At 48.2% G+C, this 20,314-nt stretch overlaps 1 protein-coding gene across 1 annotated transcript in view; it reads right to left on the bottom strand.

The window, feature by feature from the left end:
- CLSTN3 (calsyntenin 3) overlaps positions 1 to 20,314 on the bottom strand; it is a 36,076-nt gene that overhangs the window by 1,508 nt on the left and 14,254 nt on the right. The window contains exons 5-17 of the mRNA XM_081176262.1: positions 18,247 to 18,396; positions 16,851 to 17,036; positions 15,721 to 15,990; positions 13,468 to 13,580; positions 13,210 to 13,372; positions 11,937 to 11,993; positions 10,773 to 10,930; positions 10,433 to 10,581; positions 8,379 to 8,605; positions 5,243 to 5,413; positions 3,104 to 3,249; positions 2,859 to 2,994; positions 1,276 to 1,493 (exon numbers count right to left, since the gene is read on the bottom strand). Coding sequence (XP_081032388.1) covers positions 1,276 to 1,493; positions 2,859 to 2,994; positions 3,104 to 3,249; positions 5,243 to 5,413; positions 8,379 to 8,605; positions 10,433 to 10,581; positions 10,773 to 10,930; positions 11,937 to 11,993; positions 13,210 to 13,372; positions 13,468 to 13,580; positions 15,721 to 15,990; positions 16,851 to 17,036; positions 18,247 to 18,396 — 2,144 coding nt within the window. The remainder of the gene's footprint in view (positions 1 to 1,275; positions 1,494 to 2,858; positions 2,995 to 3,103; positions 3,250 to 5,242; positions 5,414 to 8,378; positions 8,606 to 10,432; positions 10,582 to 10,772; positions 10,931 to 11,936; positions 11,994 to 13,209; positions 13,373 to 13,467; positions 13,581 to 15,720; positions 15,991 to 16,850; positions 17,037 to 18,246; positions 18,397 to 20,314) is intronic.

Below are 20,314 nucleotides of genomic sequence, written 5' to 3'. Positions count from 1 at the left end.
TTTGGCTGGCTGGCTGAAGGCAGGCTGAGAGATGCCTTGGACAGAACCGTAGCTACGGGGAGGCTAGCCTGGTTTTTTTGCCCCAGTTGAAGCCTTCAGAGGGGTGCCCCCGAGACTCCCAGCCTATGTGTGTGTGTACACAAATGTGTGTGAAGGGGGTGCCAAACTGGGTCTTTGACCGAGGTGAAATAAAGCCTAGTTTCGCCCCACCTTGGACTCCAGTGCTGTGGGGCACAAGACGCTCTTGAGGTGACTGTTCTGTAAGATCTGGACTCACTCCCAACGGTGTAGTGTTGGTTGTTATAGTATAATAATAATTTATTATTTATACCCCGCCCATCTGGCTGGGCCTCCCCAGCCACTCTGGGCAGCTTCCAAAAGAATATTAAAATACTATAATACATCAAACATTAAAAGCTTCCCTAAACAGGGCTGCCTTCAGATGTCTTCTAAAAGTCTGGTAGTTGTTGTTCTCTTGCCATCTGGTGGGAGGGCGCCACTACCGAGAAGGCCCCTGTAACTTGGCTTCTAACAGCGAGGGAACCGCCAGAAGGCCCTCGGTGCTGGACCTCAGTGTCCGGGTAGAACGATGGAGGTGGAGACGCTCCTTCAGGTATACTGGACCGAGGCCATTTGTTGTCACCGCCTAGGGCAGGCGCACGTACTGGGCATGGGGGGGGGGTCCAGCTCAGCCCTCCCCACTGCAGTGACCCCATTGGAGCAAGGGGGGAGCCTGGCTGGCCAACGTAGCCCTTGGCTGGTGAAGAGGAGCACTGGACTGGGCTTCTCTGGGGTCAGCTGCATGGCTGCACCTGGTTTGTGCCCCCTCCAAAGTTGTGCACCCGGGGCCACGGCACCACTGGCACCCCCACAATATGCCCCTGCTCTCCATCTAGATTCAGGTGTAAATGTATGAATAAATCCTGACAGTAAGAGCTGTTTGACAGTGGAATTTGCTGCCAAGGAGTGTGGTGGAGTCTCCTACTTTGGAGGTCTTTAAGCAGAGGCTTGACAACCATATGTCAGGAGTGCTCTGATGGTGTTTCCTGCTTGGCAGGGGGTTGGACTCGATGGCCCTTGTGGTCTCTTCCAACTCTAGGATTCTATGATTCTAAATCATATTTCTTAAAGCTACAACAGCCTCTGCCACGTCTTCAATTCTCCAAAGGAGCACAGACCCCTGGAATCACATGCACGGCTCGGCACTGATTGGGGTTGCTTGCAACACTGGTGTCAGAAGTGGAGTCTCTTTCCTGCCCTGCTCCCTCCACTCACCTCCATGGGGTTGACGATGATGGTGAGAGCGGAGTCGTCCCAGAACATCTCGCTCTCCTTGGCCTGGGCACCTCCGTGGCTCTCCGCGGACTCGCCTGTGCCCTCGCGCTCGCTCCCTCGCCTGTGCAAGGAGTGGATACGTAGGACGCCCAGGATCACCATGAGGGCCAGGAAGCCCACGCAGACCACAATGATGATGGTGGCAGCGCTGGGGACCACTGTAGGAAAAGAGAAAGGGGGAGGGTAAAGCCAGGTTGTTTCGTGGCTGCCCACGGAGGAGTTAGGATGTGGTTCCGGAGGGCAGGCTTTTCGTTGCAGAAGCTGCATATGCCACACTTCAACCCTCCCTAGAACCTGCCGCTCCCAAGATGTGGAGATGGCCGGTGGTTTAGAGGCCTGTCGAAAAGGAGTGAGAGGATTCTATGGAGAACCGGTCTAGCACCCATGGGAGCTAAATGGAGCTTCCAGGTTCAGAGACACTATATCTGCATACAGAAAGGCAGTTCTTCTGCCTTTCGCTCATCGAGAGTACAGATATCCTGCCATAGATTCCTAGTATCACCCCAGGCCTTTGCCTTGGCTCTTTTCAGCTGGTATTCCAATGATCTCCAGCTTCTCCTTTCATGTACTACTTAATATACATTGGCGGCCTGCCCTTTCCTGAAAGCTCAAGCGTATATAAAACAGATCAGCTGCTAAGGAAAAGGCACACAAGCCGTTTAGGGCTTTAGAGGTAAAAATAGCATCTTGAATATTGGGAGTCCCTGCCCTGCGTAGTGTGCCTAGATACCTCACTGACAGCACCGAGGTTAAAGCCTTATTGCTTGAAAAAATGTTTATCTGGCTGTCCCAAGTCAAAGGGAGAAGTAACAAGGTACAGTGGTACCTCGGGTAAAGAACTTAATTCGTTCTGGTGGTCTGTTCTTAACCTGAAACTGTTCTTAACCTGAGGTACCACTTTAGCTAATGGGGCCTGCCGCTGCACCGCTGCTGTGCGATTTCTGTTCTTATCCTGAAGCAAAGTTCTTAACCCAAGGTAATATTTCTGGGTTAGCGGAGTCCGTAACCTGAAGCGTCTGTAACCCGAGGTACCACTGTAAACTACCATATTTTTCGCTCTATAAGACGCACTAGACCACAAGACGCACATAGTTTTTGGAGGAGGAAAGCAAGAAAAAAAATATTCTGAATCTCAGAAGCCAGAACAGCAAGAGGGATCGCTGCGCAGTGGAAGCAGCAATCCCTCTTGCTGTTCTGGCTTCTGGGATAGCTGCGCAGCCTGCATTCGCTCCATAAGACGCCCACACATTTCCCCTTACTTTTTAGGAGGGAAAAAGTGAGTCTTATAGAGCAAAAAATACGGTACTTGGTAAGAACTCTTCTTTGTTTATCTGCTTCTTGGCACCCCACTGTGGAGGGATAGGATTCTCTGAACCCCGACACCTGGACTAAAGTAAAATACACTGGGGATCCAGTCACAGACCTAATCAACTTTGACCCTGAAATTGAGTGTGCCACCCTCTCTTATCCCTCTTTTCTCAGTCAACCTGCCACTTCACAGTAGCGTATCAATCGGTACGTACTGGAGTTGCGGTGGGGGCTTGCCAGGCTGTGGCCAGAAAGTTCTGGAGGCAGATGGTGTCCACGGTGCATGAACTGCTGGGCGCTCATAATGTGGTTCGGGTGAGCGGCTCTGTTCATGTTGTGAAGGACGTTGACCTGCAATGAGAAACCTCTAGTCAGGATTCTTGGTTCCAGGCTGTTGACACCCACCTCCGCCGCAGCCCGATTCGCAGACATTTTGAATTTCGCGCCCTCCCTTGCTTACCTCAACGGTGAACTCGTTGCTGGAGTAACGGCCATTCATCTCGGTGCAAGAAAGGCGGAACTTCCTCTCATAAAGGGCGGCGCCATGATGGATGCAATAGGAGACTTGGCGAAGGATCTCCTCATAGACAGCAATGCTCTCCACGCCTAGAAATGGGGAAAGATACCCAGGCGGAGGTCAGGGGTGGGAGGGGAGGGTTAAAGCTTCCAAGCTGGCTGAGCTCAGGCTTTGCAATATAAACTAAACTTCCCATGCAAAACCCTGCATTGTCACTGCAAAACAGAGGGGGCTGAAAGTGCATATAAGTGCTTAAATTCTCCCTTGCAAGTTAGGTAAGGTAAAGGGACCCCTGACCATTAGGTCCAGTCGTGGCCGACTCTGGGGTTGCAGCGCTCATCTCTCTTTATTGGCCGAGGGAGCCGCGTACAGCTTCCGGGTCATGTGGCCAGCATGACTAAGCCGCTTCTGGTGAACCAGTGCAGCGCACGGAAACACCGTTTGCCTTCCCATCGGAGCGGTACCTATTTATCTACTTGCACTTTGACGTGCTTTCGTACTGCTAGGTTGGCAGGAGCAGGGACTGAGCAACGGGAGCTCACCCCGTCGTGGGGATTCAAACCGCCGACCTTCTGATCAGCAAGTCCTAGGCTCTGTGGTTTATCCCACAGCAAGTTACTGCAAGCCTTGCAAGTTACTGCTCCTTCATTCCACCTTTCCTCATTGCACAGTTTACCTCATAAATACATCTTTACCTCATAAATAAGCATCTCAAATTCAGGGTCAGGAATGAAGCCATAGCAGGGAAGTGGGGGAGATAATGGGTGGGGGAGGATTAAGCATTGCCCTCACTGCTTCTTCACTTCAAATTATCCAGTTCACACACAGTTGCCAATAACACAGAGCCTATCAGGCTTCTAGCCTACCCAGAGACCTAGAATGCGGACGTGTTTCTTGTTTCCTGCTGGTTTTATTTTATATTATTAAATTTTAGTGGGGTTTTTTTTTTACTAATAATTTTCTTGCTTGATTCTTTTCATAAGATGCTTTTAAAAATATATATATAATCACGAGGTAAATAAAGTCCATGTTTAAACCCTCTCCCAACCCCTGTTGCAGTTTACTTCCCTGAAGTCTGCTTTTCTTGCGTTCCCCCCGTAACCAAACTCACTTCCATTACTGGGGCTTAGATAAGAGACAGAAATACCTGGGTAGAGAGATGCAGCGATGGTGGGAGGAGGGGTCTGTGCACATATGCCACTGCACAACTCATTTGTCGTTAAAATCCAATGCACACCCACCCACCTACCCTCTCTGTAGATCAGTGTTTCCCAAACTTGGGTCTCTGGCTGTTTTTGGACTACAAGTCCCATCATCCGCAGCTAGCAAGATCACTGGTCAGGGATGATGGGGATTGTAGTCCGAAAAACAGCTGGAGACCCAAGTTTGGGAAGCACTGTTATAGATCATTGGGGCAGATCTGGCTTTAACAAACCACTACCAGGAGTTTGGAAGGGATGCGGGTGGCGTTGTGGGTTAAACCACAGAGCCTAGGACTTGCCGATCAGAAAGCTGGTGGTTCGAATCCCTGCAACGGGGTGAGCTCCCGTTGCTCGGTCCCTGCTCCTGCCAACCTAGCAGTTCAAGAGCATGTCAAAGTGCAAGTAGGATAAATAGGTACCACTTTGACAGGAAGGTAAACGACGTTTCCGTGCGCTGCTCTGGTTCGCCAGAAGCGGCTTAGTCCTGCTGGCCACATGACCCGGAAGCTGTACGCTGGCTCCCTTGGCCAATAAAGCGAGATGAGCGCCGCAACCCCAGAGTTGGTCACGACTGGACCTAATGGTCACAGGTCCCCTTTACCTTTACCTTTACCTTACTGGTTTGGCTGTGAGGACATGAATAACAGAATCATAGATCTGTAGAGCTGGAAGGAACCATGAGGATCATCCAGCGCAACATGGGTCTCAAACCCCTCATCCTGAGATTAAGAGTCCCAAGCTCTACCGTCTGAGCTATCCCAGCATATGGGATATATGAAAGCTATCTGTTGGGTAACCAGAGCTTTATCATCCCAGGAACCCTTCAGCATGTCCAGACTGTGTTGTGATGGAGAAGGTTGAGGCCAGAAAAGATGCACACCTGTGACGCTGAGGTAGGCAGAGGTGTTGATGAGCTCCAGGCCTCGCTGCTGCAGGGAGGCTCCATCTAAGACCAGGTACTCCCTCTCAGGGTCCAGGTCCTCTCCGACCAGGGAGATCTCGCAACCATCCAGATTGTGAACAATCTCGTCCGACATCCGCGTATCTGCCACTGCAAGGGAGAGAAGGCAGGGAAGACTTACGAGAGAAGGGAGGTGTAATAGGTATGAGTTACTCGTGCGTAAACTGGTGCCTTTCTCGGTTAATTTGCCTTGTTAAAACTTTCTGACTGCACAGCCCCTTCTCATGGTGGCTGCCTCAGTCACTGGCAGAATCCGTCAGTGGGCGTTTCTTGAACCTCTTCCAACATAAAAGTTGTTTGACACCCAGTCTCCTCCTCCTCTCACTGCGCGGGAGTCTTCTGCGCAGGGAAGGCGTGGGTAGCGGAGGACCTGGGCTCTCCTCACTGATGTCCAGTGAAGAGTCCCGGAGCCCTCTCTCCAATTCCCCCCGTCTGCCTCCCTTTATCCCTGGTGTTGCGCTGATTGGCTTCCCCCTCTACTGAGCTGTTTCTCCCCCTGCTGCTGGGTCCTTCGCCAGCATCATCTGGGAGCCTCCCCTTCGCCTCTCCCTCCGATGTCAGTTCCCTGACAGGAGGGAACCGCATTTATTTGTTGCATCCACCCTCCACCCTCCAGAGATGCACTTAAGCCGCTCTACTAAGCGGTTTGCATCAAAATATGGGTTTGACCAGGAAAATTATATTGTAAAGGTGAGCACATGCAGTGGTCAGAGGTGCTGATAGGTTTGGGGGGGGCAAGGAAGATGGCCTCTGGGGACCCTCACAACACACCCCTTTCTCTGCACCCTCATCCCCAGTTACCATCCAGATAAAAACTGGGGAGAATAGGATCATTTTCTTTCACTCACTAGAAACAAAAAGGGGCTCATTTTCCTGCCTGGTCTTCTGCTTCTTAGCTTACCTTTCTGTTTCTCTAACCTTTCTTGAAAACAAACAGCTTACACCCATTCAGTATAGAAAGGGGAACAGAGAGATGACCGGCATATTTTATTTTATTTTATTTTATTGCATTGCATTGCATTGCATTGCATTGCATTTCTGTACTACTCAATCAACAAAACCTCTAAGCTGTTTGCATAAAATATAAATTAAAAATACTGATGAAATGAGATATAAAAACAAATTGACCTAAGCAATTTAAAAATACAAAACTGATTCCCCCCCCCCCCCGGTCTGGCTTAATCTCCATTCGAGTTTCTTGCTCCTTCACTGTCCTCAGTGGCTTCCCTTCCCTATTTTGCCCTTGATTTTACCTCCTAATTTTAAACCTCTCCACAATCTTGCCATCTACCTCTCTCTTTTCTCTTCCATCTCCTTACACACCTCCCAACCTCATTAAAGCAGCTGATGAAGCTTTGATTCCTTCCTATTCTCTTGTTCCCAGCTCCATTTCTCTCTCCGCTCCTTAGGGGGAAAGGCAGATGTAAAGCAAAAAGAGTTATCATCACAGCATGTCTCTCTGCCACCGGGAGCCTGGATTCAGAAATGAAATGGCAGACATGTGCAATAGGGAACCGTACAGTTGGTCTTGCTCAGCTGCTGGTCTAGGTTTAAAAGCTTTGCATAGGCACACATACATAAAAGGACATTTTTAAAAAACATGTGCCAAACAACTCCCAGGAAAGGAGGAGGGCTGTTCGGTGACATCACAGGGAGCTGCCAATCAGCCTGGTTCTACTTCACATTTGCAGAATCACTTTTTCCAGGGCTCGACCCTGGAGATGAACAAATATGTCTGGATGAAAGACAGGAGGATGCAGTGGTGTAGCGTGGGTTGTCAGCACCCGGGGCAAGGCAAGTAATATGCGCCCCCTAACCCATGGATTTGCGCCCCCTAACCCGTGGATTTGCGCCCCTAACCCTAACCCCCAGATGTTGTGCCCGGTGCGGCCGGCCCCCCCTGCACCCCCCACGCTACGCCACTGGGAGGATGGCTCCGAAATAATTACCTCTGTCTTTGTCCTTACTGCTTTTGGAATACACTCGCACTCAGTCTTCGCCTCACCTCTTTCCCCGAAGATCCTAACTGCTCCTGCTCCTGCTCCTGCTCCTCACCTTTCCTCCCTTCTCATTCTCTGCTGGTTAGCCATCCCTTCCCCACCCCTTCTCAGCTTCCTCTTTCTGTTCCTGGCCTTCCATGCCATAGCAACCCCCATTTCCTATATCCAGGGAACACTGGGAACTGTAGTTCTTTGAATGAGTTTAAGGATCTCCGAGCAGCCTCCGCAAACTATAGTTTCCAGGAACCAACATGACAATTATGCTATATGACTGTGCGTTCTTTCTATATAGTGTTTTGCATTTCAGATGCTGGAAAAGTATGTTGTTATTTAGTCGTTTAGTTGTGTCTGACTCTTCGTGCCCCCCTGGACCAGAGCACGCCAGGCACTCCTATCTTCCACTGCCTCCCACAGTTTAGTCAAACTCATGCTGGTAGCTTCGAGAACACTGTCCCATCATCTCGTCCTCTGTCGTCCCCTTCTCCTTGTGCCCTCCATCTTTCCCAACATCAGGGTCTTTTCCAGGGAGTCTTCTCTTTTCATGAGGTGGCCAAAGTATTGGAGCCTCAGCTTCAGGATCTGTCCTTCCAATGAGCACTCAGGGCTGATTTCCTTCAGAATGGATAGGTTTGATCTTCTTGCAGTCCATGGGACTCTCAAGAGTCTCCTCCAGCACCAGAATTCAAAAGCATCCATTCTTCGGCGATCAGCCTTCTTTATGGTCCAGCTCTCACTTCCATACATCACTACTGGGAAGACCATGGCTTTAACTATACGGACCTTTGTTGGCAAGGTGATGTCTCTGCTTTTTCTCTGGAGAAGTATAGTTATTATAAATGGAAAAAAGAATATGTTAAATGGTCTCAAGAGGGTTTTGTTCATATTACTAGGGCTAGGAAGTCCATATCTTTCCAGGATCAGATTGGTAAAATGTGACACTTCCTGCTTCTAGCAAAACTGCCTGCTTTTTCTGCTTTTGTTGCCTGGGTTGTCACACAAATGCACACAAAGACCCCTGTGCAGCTACAGCATCTCTACCGAAGCGCTCAGCTCACCTGTGCCGTGCCAACTCTCGTCTTTCTTGGGCTCTACCTGATGTGAAATGGAGCAAGAAATCTGGAGGTCAGGAAAGAGAGGGACTCCCTCGGGGCCTTCGAAGTCAGAGACAGGCCGGGCAAAGTGGGAACTGCCACTCAGTAAGATCTGAGGAGCATCAGGCTGAAGCACAACCACGTAGCCCTCCACATCCGGGATGGAGACGCAGGATTCCTCGCTGAAGCATCTAAGGGAAGACAGGAGAAAGCAACACCCCTTGATCCCAGTCTGCAACAAAATTCCCTTTTGTTCCTCAGCACCAAGGGACACCTTCGTTTTTAAGAACACATTTTTATTTTTTAAAAATGGATAGCCTATCCTTCCACGTAATCAGTGTCCTGGGCAGCTTGTATTTAAAGCAATACCATTAAATACAGTGGTACCTCGCAAGACGAATGCCTCGCAAGACGGAAAACTCGCAAAACGAAAGGGTTTTTGGTTTTTTGAGTTGCTTCGCAAGACGATTTTCCCTATGGGCTTGCTTCGCAAGACGGAAACGTCTTGCAAGTTTGTTTCCTTTTTCTTAAAACCGTTAATACAGTTGCGACTTGACTTCGAGGAGCAACTCATAGCACGCGGTGTGGTAGCCTTTTTTGAGGTTTTTGAAGACTTTGGTGATTTTTGAAGCTTTTCCAAAACTTTTCCGACACCGTGCTTCGCAAGACGAAAAAACTCGCGGAACGAATTAATTTCGTCTTGCGAGGCACCACTGTAGTTGTAAAAAAAGTGCAGAAAATAAAAGCAGCTTGAGAACAAGGGGCTAGCAACCTCTCCTTGGTGGTAGACCCTCTGATTATGTTGCTAGCTATCCAAGCCTATTGTGGAAATCCCACCATTATCTTTCAGGGGAATTAAGTCTGAGCTACTCATTTCCACAAAGCATGCTCACACGAACCAGTAAGTGCCGTTCCTCCCTGCTTTTTTTCTGCAGAGCAAAGCAGGGTTCTTATAAGTACTCAAACTATCAATCCAGAGTTGTTAAAAGCAAAAGCAGCAGCCAGGGGAACAAGACATACCAAGCAGGCAAGATGAGACCCTTAACGGAGACACATCGCTTCTGCTGGGTCTGTGGAACTTCAAAGCTTGCGCCCCCTGTCGCCCCCTGAAGTCTCTTCTGCATCTCTAATCCAATACTAATGCCGTGTCGTGAGCTGAAAGTGCAGGGTAAGCGACAGTGCCTGGAATTCTTTAAGTGAAGTGAGGCGCTTCAGATTTTGTGTGTTAAAGGTATCATGCGCACACACCCTCAGGCTAAGCTTCTGTTTGATTCTGTAAAGTCCCACATACAGTGGTACCTTGGCAGTGCAGGATTTACATATAAGCTAAACAAGCTATAGCTTAGGGCCCCACTCTCTTGGGGGCCCCAAAAAAATTTAAAGGAAAAAAAACCTGGATGTACATTTCCAAAATATAAGTTAAAAAACAAATAAAATAAAACCTACATACAGCAACAGTGTTTTGTGTTGTGTAGGCTCCTATTATGTGCAAATGGCTTTAGATACCTATTAGGTCCATAAATTACCATGTGGCATATATTCAACACAAAAAATGACAATTGGTGTTGACAAAGGACAGCTGGACATATAAAGAGCCCCATTACCTTCAGTAGCTTAGGGCCTCATCAAACCTAAATCCGGCCCTGTACCTTGGTTCTTCAACTTAATCCGTTCCGGGAGTCCATTCGACTCCCGAAACCATTCAAAAACCAAGGCGCGGCTTCCAATTGGCTGCAGGAGCTTCCTGCAGTCAAGCGGAAGCCACCTCGGATGTTCGGCTTCCAAAAAAAGTTTGCAAAGCGGAACACTTATTTCCGGGTTTGCGACCTTTGGGAGCCGATTTGTTCAACAACTAAGCCGTTCGAGAACCAAGGTACCACTGTATATACAATGGTGAAACTGAGCAAAGAAGTAAAGCTGTAATAATCTTAGCAGCAGAACCTATCTGCCCACAACTAAAAAAGGAAGGCTCTGTTGGCTCAAGCCCAGAAGGATGCCGCCGAAGCTTTGACACTCACTTGACAGTCGTGGTGAGCTTGAGGGGTCGTACTCCTGGCGTGGCGAAGCGCAGCGAGTTCATGTAGGCGACGTGCTGGATGGCGTGGTTGAAGGTTTCCACGTCGTCGCCCTCCAAGGTGAGAAGAGACTGGGAGGGGTTGACGTGAACCTGCAGGGGAAGGAGGAAGGCTTTGAGGCAAGGGCTCGGGCTGGTGGGCCGAGACACACGGACGCAGGAGAACACGAGGAGATTCTGCAGGAGGCAGGAGCAGGCAGGAAGCCAAGCCAAGGTGCTAGCAGAGGGAAGGGAGGGAGGTCATGCCACCAGAGGGCAAGGGGGGTGGGCGCTTCCGGGTGTACCTTCATCCCTTTGCCAAGGCTGTCAAAGTCGCTGTAGTCTAGCCCTTCGCGACAGGCATAGAGACACTCTATCACCTCCCGGCTCTCCAGGCTGCCAGGGCGCGCAGTGAAGCCAGCCAAGTAACCGTGGAAGTAGTGGTGAATCAGCAGAGGGTCTCCTAAGGGGGATACAGGAGGAGGGATGGTGTGAGAGACAGATGGAGAGAAAGGGGAAGAAAGAGAACACAGACCACAGAGGAGGAGGAGGAGGTGGAAGGTGCAGGTGGGAGGAGAGGCAAAAGAAGAAGGAAGGAGAGTGGGGGGGGGAGTCTTGGATGTGCAGCCAGCTGAGAAACAGGGAGACCGCAGCACAGGAGCTGGGGGGTGGCGAGGAAAGGGGACAGACCTTGTTTCCTCTTTGTGGTTTCAGAGAGTTCGTGAGGAGGAAAAATTGCCCCGCAGACCATTTGAGGCAATGTGGTAGCGAAAGGCAAAAAAGTGGGAGCCTCAAAAGGTAACACTCTTGAGAAATTTTCCACACACACATCATGATCATCATCTTTATTTAGACATACATACATACATACATACGTACATACATACATACATACATACCCCACTCATCTGGCTGGGTTTCCCCAGCCACTCTGGGCGGCTCACAAATGAATATTAAAAATACGAAAAAACACCAAAGATTAAAAACTTCCCTAAACAGATGTCTTCTAAAAGCCAGATAGTTGTTTCTTTCCTTGACATCTGATGGGAGGGTGCCACTACTGAGAAGGCCCTCTGCCTGGTTCCCTGTAGCTTCACTTCTCACAATGAGGGACCCACCAGAAGGCCCTCGGAGCTGGACCTCTGCTCCAAAAAATGTTAACCACGTTGATGCAACTTATCAGTTACGATTGTTTGGTTTGTTTCGACTGTATTTGTTAAAAGTAATAAAAATTAGGAAAAGGTAAGATAAAGCCTCTCGCAGACCAGCTTTGTTCCCCCTTCAGGCCCTCTCAGAAACCACAGAGATTAAAACACCATCTTGCCCAGAAGAAGCTACGTTGGCAAAGTCATCCAGGTGCCAAGATTTTCCTCCCAGAGGGGTGAGGGAAACGGAAATGGCCATGTACAGGGAATGGCATGCATGAAGAGAGGGGCGAGCCAGGCGTGGTGACAGAGAAAGTCAACTACCTTGCCCCAGATCCGTGGAGTTCTCATTCACTTTGGCCTTTTCTTTGTTCCTTTCCTCTGCAAAACAGAAGTGAAATTCAAAATGCTGAACAAGAGTCTTCTTGAGCGCTTCTTCAAACTCTCTCTACCAGTAAAAGTGAATAAGCAAATGAATTCTTTGCTGCCCTTTCATGACATCTAAAACTACCTGCCTGAGGCTGCTGCCTCACTTTGCCTAATGACAGGGCTGGTCCTGCATGGGCAAATGAACAGGGCCATCTTTACCCAGGGGTGCAAGGGGTGTGGGGCACCCGGGCGCTGAATTCGGGGGGGGGGGGTGCCAAATGTATACCTACTGTATACTGGTCCCTCTCGATCGGTGGCAGTGAAAAGCAATGGAGCCAAAATCCCCCGTCCCGTAGCGTCAAATATTCCCGAGAGTCAGGAAACAAAAGCAGATTGTACAGTGGGGCCTCGCAAGACGAAATTAATTCGTTCCGCGAGTTTTGTCGTCTTGCGATTTTTTTCGTCTTGCAAAGCACGGTGTCGGGAAAGTTTTGGAAAAGCTTCAAAAATCACCAAAGTCTTCAAAAACCTCAAAAAAGGCTACCACACCGCGTTCTATGAGTTGTTCCTCAAAGCCAAATCACAACTGTATTAACGGTGTTAAGAAAAAGGAAACAAACTTGCAAGATGTTTCCTTCTTGCGAAGCAAGCCCATAGGGAAAATCGTCTTGCGAAGCAGCTCAAAAAACCCTTTCGTCTAGCGAGTTTTTTGTCTTGCGAGGCATTCGTCTTGCGAGGTACCACTGTAACAGGTGAGCAATTTCCCCCCGCCCTAAAAAAGGTCAACAATTTTGGCTCCCCCCAGAATGTGGGGGTGCTGGGTGGATCTTTGCACCCCAGCGGTACATATGCTAAAGGCAGCCCTGCGACTGAGGCAACCAAATTGTCACACCTCAGAGGTGGCATCTGTAGTTCGGGGAATAGGATATGAGACTCGTTGCAATCGAAGGAAGGGGGTGGCACTGCAGATTTTGAAACCATGAAGCCTTTCCAAGCTCGCTTTCTGGAAACTTGAAGGCCATTTCATTGGGAGTTTAGCATTGTAGCCTAAGTCAGTACAGCACATTATTTTAGGTTTTCCTCAAAGGAGCTGGGTCGACTGCTCCCCCCCCCCCGAACCATTTTAAACTTCAACGTTTTTGGAAAATTTGCATCCCACTCTGAGGAACCCAAGAAAACTGAGTCTCCACTTCCTCTGCCTATTTTCCAGTCGCTGGGAAGTGCTCACCGGCCCAGCAGGCTCCAATCATGAGGGAAGATTCACGCCGTGGGGGATGGATGAGGCCATTGTCGTGGATCAGCGCAGGGTCGTAGGAGACGCCGTCTACGTAAAGCGTCACGGTGGGGAACTCAAGGTTCAGGGCATAGTGGTGCCACTCGTCATCGCAGACCTGCGAGCAGGGGAAAGGAGAGATCAGGACATACAGCGTCAGTGTCTGCCGGTGTGTTTGGAGAAGAACAACAAAGATGGCGGGTGTTTCCTCACCTGCTCCAGTTTCCAGAGGAACTTGACAGGCCTTGCGCTCTCCAGCAGGGGCCAGTAGAGGAAAGCTATGCGGCAGCCATGCACACCGAGGGAATAATGGGAGTATCCGTCCTCTGCAGATAGGGAAGGAGGCATCAGATTCAGCAGTTATGGCCAGTCTGTCCTGATTCACCTACGGTCATTCTGCTCTCTCAGATGCTCCAACTGCCCCGGTTACTGAGGACAGTTCGGAGACACGTCCTTGGCAAAAAAACCTCTGCCCCTCTTTTGTCCTGATCTGGCCCTCAAGGGTTAGATTTCTTTAGGGTGTTGTTGCCATTTTCTTTTTTTAAATAAAGCGTGTTGACCTGCACTTGCCCTTTCTCCTAGGTCTCTAGAAGTATTCCTCAGCTCCACCTCTGTCTCACATATTCTTAAGAAAGAAAACTTGTTCAAATAGTAGATGGGTAGCCGTGTTGGTCTGCCATAGTCAAAATAAAAAAATTCCTTCCAGTAGCACCTTAAAGACCAACTAAGTTAGTTCTTGGTATGAGCTTTCGTGTGCATACACACTTCTTCAGATACACTGAAACAGAAGTTGCCAGATCCTTCTATATAGTGAGAAGGTGGGGTATTACTCAGAAGGGTGGTGGGAATGGGAGATAGGCAGATAGCTGAGAGAGCCTCTTGACGACTCTTAAGAGTCGTCTTAAGAGTCGTCAAGAGGCTCTCTCAGCTATCTGCCTATCTCCCATTCCCACCACCCTTCTGAGTAACACCCCTCCCCACCTTCTCACTATATAGAAGGATCTGGCAACTTCTGTTTCAGTGTATCTGAAGAAGTGTGTATGCACACGAAAGCTCATACCAAGAACTAACTTAGTTGGTCTTTAAGGTGCTACTGGAAGGAATTTTTTTATTTTAACTTGTTCAAAGTTTGCTTTTCAGCAAACGAGGAGTCTAGGCAGGAGACAATTTGCATCTTTCACGGTGCTCCAATAAAAATAGACAAAGGTATACCTTACTTTACGTGTTGTTGTTTTTTATTTAAAAAAACCTATTGTTAATAGTTAACTGTGCTATTCCTCTGCAGCACAAGTCCAATACAGTGGTACCTCTGGTTAAGTACTTAATTCGTTCTGGAGGTCTGTTCTTAACCTGAAACTGTATTTAACCTGAAGCACCACTTTAGCTAATGGGGCCTCCTGCTGCTACCGCACCGCGGGAGCACAATTTCTGTTTTCATCCTGAAGCAAAGTTCTTAACCTGAGGTAATATTTCTGGGTCAGCGGAGTCTGAAACCTGAAGCGTATGTAACCTGAGGTATCACTGTATACCATTATTTTTTTTTTTTGATAAAACAAAAATAACATTACCAAAAAGGCTCCCTGCAGTACCGGGCAAGAGGACTGCAGCCTTATAGCTTTACAGCAAGAACATAAACTCAGAAACTACTGTTTTCAGTGGAATCTCTCCTTTCTTCTTAAGCTCTACATGAGTGGCTCTGGAAACAGGAATTTCACAGGAACATAGGAAGCTGCCTTATATTGAGTCAGACCACTGGTCCCTCCACTTCAGTGTTGTCTGCCTTGACTGGCAGCACCTCTCCAATATTTCAGAGATTTCTTGCCACGAAATGAACCTGGGACCTTCTGCATGCAAAGTACTGTATTTTTCGCTCTATAAGACGCACTTTTCCCCCTTCAAAAATTAAGGGGAAATGTGTGTGCGTCTTATGGAGCAAATGCAGGCTCCTTGAATTCAGCGATAGCAACGCGAAGCCTCTGAAGCACAGAGGGAGAGCTCCCCCCGCGCTCCGGAGGCTTCCCGTTGCTTTCGCTGAAGCTGCCTGAAGCCTCCGGAGCGCAGCGGGAACTCCCGCTGCGCTCCGGAGGCTTCAGACGGCTATCCGCAAGCCTTCGGAGCACAGCAGAAGTTCCCGCTGCGCTCCAAAGGCTTGCAGATAGCCGCCTGAAGCCTGGAGAGCAAGAGGGGTCAGTGCACACCAATCCCTCTTGCTCTCCAGGCTTCGCTGGAGAGGCACTGCACAGTTTTCCCTCTGTGCAGCGCCCCTTCAACAAAGCAGGAGGAGAAATGGAAGGGGCTCCGTTTCTCCTGCCGCTTCGCTGAAGGGGCATTGAGCAGAGAGGGGGAGAATTTTTTCCCCTGTTCTCCCCCTCCTATGGTCCGGGGCGTCCTATAGAGCGAAAAATACTGTAGATGTTCCCTCCCCCCTATTCCGATATTTGCCATGGGGAAGGAAACGTCTCTTACCACTTTGCATGGTGCTGCAGATGACGGTCTCTTCCTCCCTCTTGCCCTTGCTTGGGGTCACGCCGTGTTTCATCCACAGGGACAAGGTGAAATGGTCGCTTAGGCCTTCCAGGGCGCCGGTCCCACTCCCCATGGGCACCTGGGTCGCCTGGCTGCCATTGAACCAATAGATGAGGCTGCTGTCCTGGCTGTAATGGACTGAGAGCCGTGCCGTCCAGTTGGCCATGGGTCCAGGAACAGGGAGCAGGTCTACCTCGCCTGTGGCAGCACCTGTCAAGGGCAAGAGAGGAAAATAAGAACAGAGGAGGCCCATCTGAAAATGGGTGGCTGGTGTCCTTCGCTAAGGGCAAGCCGAGACCAAGACACTTTGGTGCCGGATAATGGGAAATCCATGAGACACCTCTCTCCCCGATTCTGCTAATTAAGCAGGGGACACAATATACTAGAAATATTTCCAGCGAAATGTTGAGGAATGGCACAAAGCAAACCCTACAGTGCTCTGGTGCAGCTCCTGTCCATCTCAATGGGCCTTGAGGAGGACAGCTTTGCACTCTACGCCCCATGGGTCAGATCTATGTGCCTTAAAGGTAAAGGGATCCCTGACCATTAGGTCCAGTCGTGACCGACTCTGGGGTTGCGGTGCACATCTCACTTTATTGGCCGAGGGAGCCGGTGTTTGTCCACAAACAACTTCCGGGTCATGTGGCCAGCATGACCAAGCTGCTTCTGGCAAACCAGAGCAGCGCACGGAAACGCTGTTTACCTTCCCGCCGGAGTGGTACCTATTTATCTACTTGCACTTTGACGTGCTTTCAAACTGCTAGGTGGGCAGGAGCAGGGACCGAGCAAAGGGAGCTCACCCCATCGCGGGGATTCAAACCACCAGCCTTCTGATTGGCAAGTCCTAGGCTCTGTGGTTTAACCCACAGCTGCCACCTAATTTTGCTATATGGTACGAATGCTTCTGACTAAGGGCACCTAAAACTACTCCTCACCCAGTTTTGCTGGAAGAAAATATTGTCAGGCAATTGACCCATGGTCTTTCAAGTTCCCATCCATTTGTACACCTGCACACAACCTAGTTCACTTCCTCCTGCAAGCATCACTCGGTGCGATAAGGGAATACGCACCACAGAGTTTGCGCAGTGACTTCTCGGAGTAATTGTCTCGATCGCAGCCTTTGGCCACGTGGTTTGTCTGCAGCTCCACCGTGGCCTGGATGTTCCACAGGGGCTCGTCACAGGTCTCCAGGTGGATGTTAGGGAAAAGAGCGAGGCTGCCCGTGCCTGGAGTGTACTCTATCCTCTTATTCCAACCTGTGGGGAGGTTTTCAAATGGGCAAATCATGTTCTTTTATGTTTACACTTCACATTCCACCCATTGGCTGGTTACAACAGAGAAAGTAAGTACAGTCATCGATATCAAAACAAATCAAAACCATGCATTTCCCAACAGATTATGCTCCATGCGTCAGGTCTATATGTCGTCCCCCCCCCCCACTGTGCATTTATTAACACCCTCCAAACTATGCCAGGACCTGGATCTAGAATATGGCCAGGCTGGTGTAACTGGCACAGACTCGATAAACCTCCCAGCCTCCTTGATCATTACTGAGGTCTAGCCACATGGAAAACTAATCCACCAACTATTTTAATTATTGAATGGATTTCTATCCCAACCTTCCTTTGAGGAAATATTCCTTTAAAGGACATTTTAAATAAAGAAATAACACTGTCAATTACAGTACACAGGCTTCCCATGCATAATAACAGATCTTAGTCTTAGGTTGACTAAAGCCCGAATATCTATTTCTATCTATCTATCATCTATCTATCTCTCATATATATTCTTTCTGTAACTTTTCCCAGGGCACAAAACAGAGCAAACTAATGCAATCATATTAACTGCTCTCATACATAATACATATTTTTAATATATATGAGAGGTAGTTAATATATATCAGGCCATGTAGTTTAAAATGAGCTGCTATTCATCAAATAAAGAAGGCAGAAGAGGTAAAAATTAAAGGCAAAGTATCTGAATGATCCCTTGGTCAGTGTTAGAAACTGAGATATGAAAGCTAGGAACTAAATGGCACCTTAAACCTAGGTTATGGGCACCAAAATGAAATGTGTAGGAGCGCTTTTTTTATAACAATAATACAAAGCTGAAAATGAATGAACTGCAGCTAAAATCTTATATTCATTTTTCACATGGTCTATTCCTCATCTGAAGACTGCAAAAAAACAAAGCCATACTTCCCCTGCCTGCCCCCCCCATATTCTTATGAGGGTTCCTTCTCCAGTCCTCAGAGAGTGGCTGGCTAAAGGTCCTCCTTTCGTTCCAGCAGTGGAAGTCTTAATCTGAAATCTTAGCAGTGCTCCCATGTCTCAGAAACTGCTTGCATTAATGAAATTCTCCATTGCAAAACACACCTAGAACAATGGCAGTTTCGAACACTGCCCTTGGTGGAGTCACCGGGAGGAAGGAGGAGAAATATGCACCATGGAAATAAAGGCTTCATACCTTGCCAGCTGGGCTTACAGGTGGGCTTCACCTGGATCTCGACCTCTGCATCATCAGAGGCGCGTTTCTTGCCACAGTCGTAGGCTGTCACTGTGAACTTATAGAGTCGCTCTCCACTGTACTGCAGTTTCTCAGTGTTCTCGATGTTCCCTGCCGGAAATAGAACGGCCTTGAAGTTAGAGAAGCAAAGAACAACAGATACACACACAAGGTCCAAACATCCCTTTGTTGCCATTGCTAGGCTGCAGCAAGCACAGCCTCTCATCCACAGCTATGGCATAATCCACACATCCTGGGCACTCATAATGATTTCAATAATCACCCGGTAACATGATCCAGCTGTTTCCATCCTCCAAGCTACTTCCAAGCTACTTTATGCATCCACATTCATGAGTACTAGTGTTACACTGGTGATTTCCATACAAAGCTTGTAAATTATACAGTGGTACCTCGGGTTAAGAAATTAATTCGTTCCAGAGGTCCGTTCTTAACCTGAAACTGTTCTTAACCTGAAGCACCACTTTAGCTAATGGGGCCTCCCCCTGCCACTGTTGTGAGATTTCTGTTCTCATCCTGAGGTAAAGTTCTTAACCCGAGGTACCATTTCTGGGTTAGCGGAGTCTGTAACCTGAAGCGTATGTAACCTGAGGTACCACTGTAAAGGGCTTGTGCTTATTCCTAGATGCTATGGGGAGTTTTCCAGACAGTGCCTCAAACCTGCCCTTCACTCTATGTGTGTTTATTGCAGGAAACACCAGAGTACTATGATTATTTATTCAATTTATAGAATCATAGAATTGCAGAGTTGGAAGGGATACTGAGGGCCATCTAGTCCACCCCCGTGCAATGCAAGAATCTCAACTAAAGCATCCATGACAGGTGGCCATCGAACCTCTGCTTAAAAACCTCCAAGGAAGATATCGTGTCCTTCCTCCTATATAGCCCGAAGCAGAAAACACCGCTCTGAAAACGGTTGAAAATGACAGGACACATAGGGTTACTACTACTGCAAAAACTCTGACATGGCCCTCTGCATATTACATTTTTAGGTGCACACTAATGTTGTGAAGTGTGCATGGGACAAACAGGTGTGATGCCAGTTAGAAATCTACAAACAAATGTTCAATTTAAAGTGTATAAAAATTGGGTTTTGGAAAACCGTTACAAGGATTTGCAATGAAATTCAACTAAGGGGAAACGAGGAAGTCGCTTCACAAAGTTAATAACTGTTATTTTCAATAAGGTTATGATTTATGTTTGCCATGTTTGTCGTTTTGTGTTTTTGTTTGTTGTTAATATTGTAAAAATCAATAAAAAAATTTTTTTTTGGGGGGGGAAAGAAATCTACAAACAGGCGAAACGCCATAGCATATGTGTACACCCAGTGGCTTGCTGCTATAAAATGTGCGGAAAGATCTGTAAAAGTATGAGAATCAGGATCAATCCTCACAGATGTGGCTTGCCTTTAAGTGCTTTCTGAACAAGTGGCAAGAGCTAAGCTTGCTAGGTGCAATCTCTGCTAACATTCGCACGCACAACATGGCAATCTGGTTCCTGCAATATAGTATTTGTTGACCTTGAAGTATGTGTGGATGCATTCATACGTACCTAAGCCCTATCCGCACTATACGTTTAGACCAGTATCATACCGCTTTAAACAGGTCTGGCTTCCCCCAAAGAATTCTGGGAACTCTAGTTTGTAAAAATGTAAGAGGACCCCTATGTCCCTCAGGGAGCTAAAATTCCCAGAATTCACTGGGAAGAGGGACTGATTGTTAAACCACTCTGTAAATTGTTCTGTGAGGGAAATGGGGGGTCTCTTAAAAACTCAACTTTACAATCTATGTTTCCCAGGATTCTTTGGGGGCAAACCATAGCTGTTCAAAGCGGAGTGATACGAAGTTATATTTGCCATCTCGCAAAAAAGCAAGTGCCAAACTTGACAATACACTGGAGATAATATACTGCCGCCTCCATTTGTTTTAAACTGCAAAGCGGCATCAAAGGTTGTGTTCAGAAGTGAGAACTGTAGCAGAGATAGGGGCTGTTTAACCTTTATCGTTCATGC

This window comes from Podarcis bocagei, assembly GCF_964188305.1.
Source record: "Podarcis bocagei genome assembly, chromosome: 17".
NCBI classification, from domain to species: Eukaryota; Metazoa; Chordata; class Lepidosauria; order Squamata; family Lacertidae; genus Podarcis; species Podarcis bocagei.
The sequence above is the reverse complement of the archived record's forward strand: the minus strand, read 5'-3'. Positions and strand labels throughout refer to the sequence as shown.